Below are 9730 nucleotides of genomic sequence, written 5' to 3'. Positions count from 1 at the left end.
TATATACTCAAAGGATTATAAATCATGCTGCTATACAGACACATGCACACGTATGTTTATTGAGGCACTATTCACAATAGCAAAGACTTGGAACCAACCCAAATGTCCAACAATGATAGACTGGATTAAGGAAATGTGGCACATATACACCATGGAATACTATGCAGCCATAAAAAATGATGAGTTCATGTCCTTTGTAGGGACATGGATGAAGCTGGAAACCATCATTCTCAGCAAACTATCGCAAGGACAAAAACCAAACACCGCATGTTCTCACTCATAGGTGGGAACTGAACAATGAGAACACATGGACACAGGAAGGGGAACATCACACTCTGGGGACTGTTGTGACGTGGGGGGAGTGGGGAGGGATAGCAGTAGGAGATACACCTAATGCTAAATGATGAGTTAATGGGTGCAGCACACCAACATGGCACATGTATACATATGTAACAAACCTGCACGTTGTGGACATGTACCCTAAAACTTAAAGTATAATAATAATTAAAAAAAAAAGAAATTTCTTCTGCCAGATACCCCAAATCATCTCTCTCAAGTTCAAAGTTCCTCAGATCTCTGGGGCAGAGGCAAAATGCCACCAGTCTCTTTGCTAAAGCATAGCAAGAATCACCTTTACTACAGCTCCCAACAAGTTCCTCATCTCCATCTGAGACCACCTCAGCCTGGACTTCATTGTCCATATCACTCAGCATTTTGGTCAAAGCTATTCAATAAGTGTCTAGGAAGTTCCAAACCTCCCCACATCTTCCTGTCTTCTGAGCTCTCTATGTCTCTAGGAAGTTCCAAACTTTCCCACCTTTTCCTGTCTTCTTCTAAGACCTCCAAACTGTTCCAACTTCTGCCTATTACCCAGTTCCAAAATCACTTCCACATTTTTGGGTATCTTTACAGCAGCACCCCACTCTCTGTGGTGCCAATTTGCTGTATTAGTCCGTTCTCATGCTGCTAATAAAGACATACGTGAGACTGGGTAATTTATAAAGGAAAGAGGTTTAATTGACTTACAGTTCAGCATGGCTGGGAGGCCTCAGGAAACTTACAAGTATGGCAGAAGGGGAAGCAAATACATCCTTCTCCACATGGTGGCAGGAGAAAGAATTGCCTAGCAAAAAGGGGGAAAAGCCCCTTATATCTCGTGAGAACTCACTCACTATCACGAGAACAGCATGAGGGTAATTGCCTCCATGATTAAATTACCTCCCACTGGGTCTCTCCCACAACACGTGGGGGTTATGGTAACTAAAATTCAAGAAAAGATTTGGGTGGAGACACAGCCAAACCATATCATATGGTCTGTATTTTAAATCTCAAGTAAAAAAAAAAAAAAAAAAAAGAAATACAAGTCCTCCAAGTTTGGAATGAAGATGTCATATTTTTCTGCTAAATATTCCTCAAGTAAACACAGGGATTCTTTATTACTCTCAGGACCCTCCAGGTGTATTTTATAATACAGGTGTATTATATAATCCTCCCACCTCTGGAAAGTTTTTGATGTCAATGAGGTGTGTAATGACACATGGTAAATATTTGGAACAAGGTAATTTCTATAGCAACTGTTACAATGATCCCTTGCTCTCCTATTTCAATCACATTTTATGGCTGAATTCTTTTGAGAATCTAACAATTCTACCATCTCTGCTTTATAGTCAGACCTTGATTTGTATTTCTCAGTAGTGTGGAGTTGTGACAGCATTAGATTATTTAAAAAAAGTCTTGTTCCATTGGTATTAGACACTTGTTTGCAATTAGTACCTTTCATTTTCAAGATTTCAGTTAACTTTGCCAGAAACTTCAATGCTTTTGTGCTGGAACCTGCAGATACCCTCTGTCCCAATCCTGGGACTGGTTACAGCAACCAGTTCTCTTACTGTAGTTGTTACACCGAAAATACATTTTGCTCAGAATGAAATGTCTTTCTTTGATATCTCACTCCACCTACTTTTGTATGTTCATAAGGGAGACAATATTTTTGCCAAAATTGTGCCTGGCTTATTATGTGTTCATGGAGTCAAAATTCAAAATACTGTATTTCGATTTTAAATCACAGCTCTTCTTGATATTTTATTGATTTGACATTTCTTTTCTTATATATTGGGAAGGGTGTAAGTTTTAGATGTTTTCAGCAGCTTTACTTGTAATAGCCAAACAACTGGAAACAATCCAGATGTCTTTGAATGGGTGAGTGGTTAAACAAACTCTGGTATGTGCAGACCATAGAGTACTGCCAAGCCAACACAAAGGAATGAACTATGGATACATTATAACTTAGATCTTTAAGGGCATTATGCTTAGTGAAAAAGGACAATCTCAGAATATTACATACTGTGATTCCATTTGTATAATCCTTGAAATGACAAAGCTGTAGAGATGGAAAGTAGATCAGTGATTGCCAGGGATAGGGACAAAGGTGGGGGCGTGTGGTTTTACAGGGGTAATATGAGGAAGTTCCTCTGTGCTAATAAAACAGTTCTATATCATGATGGTTATGGGAGTTACATGAATCTATTTAAGGGATCAAATTGCGTAGACACACATGCACACACACACAAACACACATATGTGAGTGTAAAAACAGTGAAAACTGAATAAGTTTTAACAGTATTGTACCAGTGTCAATTTCCTGTTTTGATATTGTACTACAGTTACATATGATGTCACCATTGTGGAAAGTTGGATAAAGGGTTCAAGGGACTCTAATTTTGCAACTACCTGTAAATCTACAATCATTTTAAAATAGAAAGCATTTAAAATTTTTTATTGTGATTTTTTTTTTAGTTTAAAATAGCTCACACTTTTTTCTCTTAAACTAAAAGGCTAAGTTTTCTTAAACATTGCTCTTTCACTGAGATAGAATTCACATACCATAAAATTCACCATTTTAAAGTGTCCAATTTAGTGGTTTTAGCATATTTGCAAGGTTGTGCAACCGCCACCATTATCTAATTCCAGAACATTTTCATCACCCCCGAAAGGAACCCCTACCCATTAGATGTCATTCTCCTTTCCTTTCTTCCTTCACAATCCCTGGTAACAACTAATTTATTTTCTGTTTCTCTTCTCTCTTTCTCTCTATCTCTGTATTTGCTCATTCTGGACATTTCATAGAAATTTCATAGAAATGGAATCATGCAATATATGACCTGGCTTCTTTCACTTACCATAATGTTTTCAAGGTTCATCTGTTTTGTAGCATGTATCATCACTGCATTTTTTATTGCCAAATAGTATTCCATTGTGTGGATAGACCCCAATACATTTATCCATTCATCAGTTGCTAGACCTTTGGATTGTTTGCACTGTTTTGCTATTAGGAGTAATTCTGCTGTGATCATCTATGTACAAGTTTTTGTGTGACCATGTTTTAAATTTGGGGGTTATATAACTAAAAGTAGAATTGCTGGGTCATATGGTAACTCTACACTTAACTCTTTGAGAACTGTCAAACTGTTTTCCAAAGTGGCTCTACCATTTTACCATCAGCAATGCCCAAGAATTCCGTTTCTCCATATCCTAACTGATACTTATTATTGTCTATCTTGTTTTATTATAGTCATCCTAGTGGGTGTAAAATGACCTCATGGTGGTTTTGATTTGCATTTTCCTAATGATTAATGATTTTGAGCACTTTTTCTTTTTTATTAGAGACAGGGTCTCACCCTGTCACCCATGCTTGAGTGCAGTGACGTGACGATTGTAGCTCACTGCAGCCTTGAACTCCTGGGCTCTAGCAATCCTCCCACCTCAGTCTCCTGGTAGCTGGGAACACAGGCATGCACCACCACACCTGGCTAATTTTTAAATTTTTTATAGAGATGGGGTCTCACTATGTTGCCCAGGCTGGTCTCGAATTCCTGGGCTTGAGCAATCCTCCCTCCTGGGCCTCCCAAAGTGCTGGGATTACAGGCGTTAGCCATTGCACCCGACCCTTACTTTTTCATTTGTATAGCTTCTTTGGAGAAATGTCTATTTAAATCTTTTGCTTATTTTTAAAATTGAATTGCCTTTCAGTTGTTGAGTTATAAGAATTATTTATCTATTCTGGCTCCTAGACTCTTATGAGATACATGATTTGTAGGTATTTTCTCCCATTCTGTGGGTTGTCTTTTCACTTTCTTAATGGTATCCTTTGAAGCACAAAAGTGTTTAATTATAATGGAGTCCAACTTATCAATTTTTTATTTTGTTGTTTGTGCTTTTGATGTCATATCTAAGAAGCCATTGCCTAATCCAAGATTATGAAGCTTTACACCTATGTTTTCTTCCATGAGTTTAATAGTTTTGACTTTCACTTTAGGTCTTTGATCCATTTGAGTTAATTTTTGTTTATGATATGAGGTAAGGTCCAACTTTATTTTCTGCATGTGGATGTCCAGTTGTTTCAGTATTGTTTGTTGAAGACTATTCTTTCCCACACTGAATTGTCTTGGCACCCTAGGTGAAAATCAATTGAACCTCTGTGTTCTCAATTCCATTCTATTGATATAGAAAGGTTTTTTAAATTAATCAATTATTTTCCCTGAGGCCTAATACAGGACCACTGTGAGTAGAATCCATGCCATTTTTGCCCACACTTATGAACTAATTTTGGTGGAGTGCCATGGGGCCTCATTTAGGAAAATGAAGCTGAAAAGTGGGTCTCCAGAAAATGAGGAATGGGGACATGGAGTGGTGCATTGGAGAGAACTCTGGTTTGAATGCTAGTTCTATCCAAAGTTGTGTGGCTTTGGGCAAGCTACTAACCCTCTAGGAGCTTTAGCTACTGTGAAATGGAGGTGATGACAATCTCAATCTCACTGGGCTTATGTTTAGTATTGAGAGACAATGGTTATGAAAGCAATGTCATGGCCCCTGGAACATAGAAGGGACTTGACATCAAGCAAACTTACAGTTGGTGCATGGTCTTGTGGCTCCCTCCCTTCTGACATAGGGTGGTTATGTGGGATCAGGAGAGGTGGGCTACCCAGCGGGTACCTGTGCCGGTTCCCGTGTTTCTGCTCCTGTCTCTTACACTTTGCAGCAGCTATGGTTCCATTCCCCCACCTTTTCTGTCCGGGGAAGTATGAAGGGTAAATAAAGAAGAGGAAAATGGCTCTCCATAGAGCAGCTTTCTGGCCAGAAGGGAAAATCTTAGGTTTGAGGGAAGCCCAATAGCAAACCACAGAATAATCAGGAAATAGTGGTATCCTGTTTTATATGTCTAGAACTTTATTTTCAAAGAAGAAACAATGTAACTGCATTGCCAATCTAGAACTCTATCACAACTGATGGAATCCTGTCTGCTTGGACCAGGCAGCTACAGTTCAGGTCCCTGGTTTACCTTGTGGCAGTTCCCAAGTTGTAAGGAAAGGACCAAGAGGAAACAAACTATCCCTGTTCCAAATAAAGCTTCTAAGTCTAAACCTACGTAGTGATGGTGAACTAAGGTTTAGGAGAAAGGGGCACAGTATTCTTTGTGATCAGAGAGTTGGCTGGAATGATTCATAAGACTCCCCAACTGGGTTGTTGCCCTAAAATAACCAGGGGTGATACAGCCAACTCCTCTGGCTAGCCAGCCCTCCCCAGTCCTCCCCTGCCCCTCTGGTTCTTTCCCCTAAGCCTGCCTCAGCCACTTGGGAGAGGACTCTATTGCTAAAACTCTGATTTATTAAATAATTTCTGGCTTGGATGGTCTCCTCTCTCATCCTTACGATCTTTCCCTCTCCTGGAATTCTTCTTTTTCTGTGGCTCTACTTGGATCCCTCATGGCTTTGGGGGTTGATCAATGGGGAATGTGGCTCCTGTTATGTAATTGTCAGCTCTTGGGTCTCAGGGAGGCCATATTCAACTTTGTGTTGGTCAAAGAGCTTGCGCAGGGCACTGATGTAGAGTGCGTGATACTTGTCTACTGTCTTCTGGTTTGGCCTCTTAATTCTGGGAATTGGAAGGGGTTCCCCAACTATGAAAAAAGAAAAGAGACAAACATCAGAGTTCCCCCCTCAACTCAACCTACTCATCCCTCACTGGGAGCCATGTACTGAAACTCAGTGTCTGGCTTTCCTCCCCTTCTTTCTTTCTTTCCCTTTGCTCCAGTCTCATCCTGGCCCCTGTTCTCTGATCATCTAATCAAACCCATGCTCAAGAGAATGCAAGCAAGCTCAGGAGAGTGGTGACAGAATGTGTGCGAATGGTGATGCTCTTGTAGCAGATGCTGATGTCACATCCATGAATGGCCACAACTCTTATCTGTTTAGTTGTCCTACCCACCCTGCTCTTAACCACACCCGTTGCCCATCCCAGATGTGAGTTGGGTCCCCCTGGACTTGATGGATGATTTAAAGTGGGTGGGAAGTGAATGAAGTAACAGGTCATCCGGAGATAAGGGAAAGCTCACCAACAGTGGTAATGGGCCGATTGAAAGGCAGGAAGCCCCAGGATCCGCGAGTGAAGCCCCGGCCATGGAAGGTACAGAAATTTAGTCCCAGGATTTTTTTGAATGTGTCCTGGAAGGTTTTTTGGAACAACCTTAACCACGTGCCCTCAGGGAAGGTCTCCTGATTGAAAACTTCGTTCTCACCAAAGGAATATGAAGGGACAAGGTATGCCCTGCAAAGAGAGGGGCAGGAGTGTGAGCTCTCTGAGGAAGATCCCCGGAAAAATCCTCTCCAAGTTGGGAAACCTCTCCAACCTCCCCATTATAGGACAAGAACCCAAGCACCCAAACATCTCCATCTTCATGTCCCATTCCTGCCATGCCTCACTCTCCCAACTGAACTCTCTGAAGGGAGCTGCTGCTCTGCCTTGTCCTGTTATAGGGAGAAACTAATCTCAAAAGCTCTGTCTTCATTGCATCCAGCATGCAGAGTGTTCTTCATAAACTGCATATCTGGACATGCCACTCCTCTCAAACTCTTCCAGAGCTCCTCAGTTTGCACCATGCTGCTTCCTTACGGCTTTTTGCTCTAGCCTTCCCTCCTTGGCTAGCTTTCCCTCTCCCCACTCTTTCCTTGCAATCTGCTTAGCCATATTAAGTGTGCCTCGTACTCTCTCATCTCTGTGTCTTTGTACATTCTGCTCCCTCTGTCGGAAGTGTCTTCCTTCTGTCTTTATGTGGCTCATTCAATTTTGCACTCAGTCCCAATCTCATCCCCTTAAAGCAACTTTGTTTGACCACTTCATTTCCCCCAATGCGGATTAGGTACCCCTCATCTAGTGCTTACCTCTCTTCTACACTAACGCTGCCCCAACCGTGTATTATAGTCATCTCCTTACTTGCCTGACTCCCCCAGTAGACAGCAAGCCAATCAAAGGCAAGAACTGGGTCATATTCATCTTTGAATCCCTAGGCCCTGGCATAGCACTTGACATGCCATAGGTCCTCACTGAATGCCTGAGTTCTTTCTCCCTTTTGGTCTGCCTGGCAACTCCTACCAATATTTCAATTCACAGTTCAGATGTTACCCACCTATGAAACCTCTATTCTGGGTCAAGATCTTTCCATAAATTGGTGCTCACGTGGCACTTTGTACACATTTCCATTGTAGTGTTCCATTTATTTAACAAATATTAAGCTCTTTCTATGTGCCAGCACTGTTTTAGGCCCTGGAGATGCACCAGTGAATACAATGGATTTTTAAAAATTCTGTGTTCATGGAGTTTACTTTTTCTGGGAGGAAGACAGACAATAAACATTGAAAATAGTTGGTAAACAAATAAATAAAATGGATGAGCTATAAGAAGACAAGTGTAACCGGCAAAAAATAGAGCAAGATGGTCAGATAACCGTATTGAGAAGAGACATTTGAGCAAAGACTTGAAGGAGATAAAGGAATGAGCCAAGCAGTCATTTGGAGGAATAGTGTTCCAAGGGAACAGCTAAAGCAAAGACCCTAAAGCAGGAGCGGGTGGCCTGCTTGAGGGACAGCAAAGAGGCCGGTATAGCTATGATGGAGTGAGAGAGTGGGAAGAGAAGTGAGTGATGAGGACAGAGAGGCAGCTATAGATCAGATTATTCCGTGTCTTGCAAGCCCCTATAAAGACTTTGGCTTTTACTCTGAGTGACATGGGAGCCATTGGATTATTTTGAGAAGTAACATGATCTGACTCATGTTTAACAGGATCATCCTGGCTGAAGCTGGGAATAGACTCTTGGGGTGGGGGAGGTGGGAATAGATACAGGAAGAGCAGTTAGAAGTGTTGTAATCAACCAAGGGGAGAGATGGTGGTAGTAAACCAAGGGGTGGTAGTCTAGGTAGTAAGTGGTTGGATTCTGCATGTATTTGGTAATTATATGTGCATGGGTCTGTCTTCTTCCGTATTGGACTGTGAGTTTGCAAGGACCAGGTCTTATTTACTTTTATATCCTAAATGCCTAGTACTATGCCTGATATACAGTGGGTGTTCCGTAACTGCTGAATGAATGAGGTCTATTTCTCAAACCAGATTGTATGCTCTTTGGGGTCATGTCTTATCTTTTTGATCCTCACGGTATCAAAGCTAGTGCCTCCCTTGCAGTTGGTAGATTCTTAGGGCCTCTCAGTTAACAGGTTGATATAGAGTGAAGCCCCACTTTCCCAGACCTCCAGCCTACCAGGCCAATGGGCAGAAAGTAAAAGGTTTTCTTCTGCTGTTCTTTCTCCAACTTCAAGTAAGAAAAGTGCCCACTGAAATGTATCTGGAGGCCCAAACATCCCTAAGGCACAATGTGAGGGGGTAGACAGAAGGAATTAGAGTGAAGATGGGGGCCCTCTAACAGGTGCCCAGGGAGGGCACCATTCTGGAGAGGGCTACAGAGGGCCTATGGCACCCTGACAACAGAGCACTAGAACCTTGGAACCCACCCTGTTTGCAGTGCCATCTTCACAAAACCTTTACGCTGCTTGAGGAAGAGAGTGGAGGCTCCTGGTCGGCACAAGAGAGCTTCAGCAGCTCCACCCACCACAATAACCACGGCATTGCCTGAGCCTTTCTGGGTCAGCAAGTACTTCAAGGCTGAGCTACTCACAGGGCACACACCTGTGAAACCAAAGAGTCAAGTGGTAGAAAAACTTCATTCCTGAGGATGGGGTAAGGGGTTTTCCCAGGCTCTTCCTTTTGGAGACAGTTCTTCTGTTTTCTGACTATTGCTGTTTCCACCTTTCTGTCTCTGACCTTCGTGTCCTGGGTTATGACTGCCCTAGCCTAAGATTGGTCCTTAGGGTCAGCTGTTTGCCTTGGGGGTCTGTGCTTCTGCAGTTGGGTCTATACTGAGCTCCTCTGCCTCCTACCATCCATAGCCTACTGCATTTCAAATCAATAGTATCTAAGCCCACCTCATCCCTCTCTACCCATGAAGCACAGCCATCTTCCACTCTGCCCAGGCTGACAACACTGGAGATCCTCCAGAGTTCTCTCCTCCAGGGGTAATCGAGACTAGCCACCACCAACCTGCTTCCTCCCTAAGAGTAACCTGCCAAAGGGAAGCCAATGGCTGGGGTTTCTGGAGAGTAGGCAGACCCTTGAGCCTGACCAAGCCAAACTGAAATGTAGATGAATAATGGAATGTGAATGACACCCTGTTGTTTAACAACAATCATCTAGCCTTTCTCACTTCTGTCTCCCATCTTTGCCCTGCGCTCACCTTCTATTGTCTACTGTGATGGCAGAAATTGCCTCCAGGCTCTAGCCATTGAGAAATATTCCTGCTCCAGGACCATGCTAACCTCAGAGCAGAGTAGAAGCATCCTCTGGGACT

At 42.5% G+C, this 9730-nt stretch overlaps 1 protein-coding gene across 1 annotated transcript in view; it reads right to left on the bottom strand.

Annotated features, from left to right (window-relative positions):
- Positions 1-5203: 5203 nt before the first annotated feature.
- DGAT2L6 (diacylglycerol O-acyltransferase 2 like 6) overlaps positions 5204-9730 on the bottom strand; it is a 28152-nt gene continuing 23625 nt past the window's right edge. Inside the window, exons 5-7 of the mRNA XM_003820167.4 lie at positions 8838-9012; positions 6392-6603; positions 5204-5956 (exon numbers count right to left, since the gene is read on the bottom strand). Coding sequence (XP_003820215.1) covers positions 5802-5956; positions 6392-6603; positions 8838-9012 — 542 coding nt within the window. The 3' untranslated portion in view covers positions 5204-5801. The remainder of the gene's footprint in view (positions 5957-6391; positions 6604-8837; positions 9013-9730) is intronic.

This window comes from Pan paniscus, chromosome X (assembly GCF_029289425.2).
Source record: "Pan paniscus chromosome X, NHGRI_mPanPan1-v2.0_pri, whole genome shotgun sequence".
In the NCBI taxonomy this organism is placed as follows: domain Eukaryota; kingdom Metazoa; phylum Chordata; class Mammalia; order Primates; family Hominidae; genus Pan; species Pan paniscus.
This window is presented reverse-complemented; position numbering and strand designations above follow the sequence as displayed.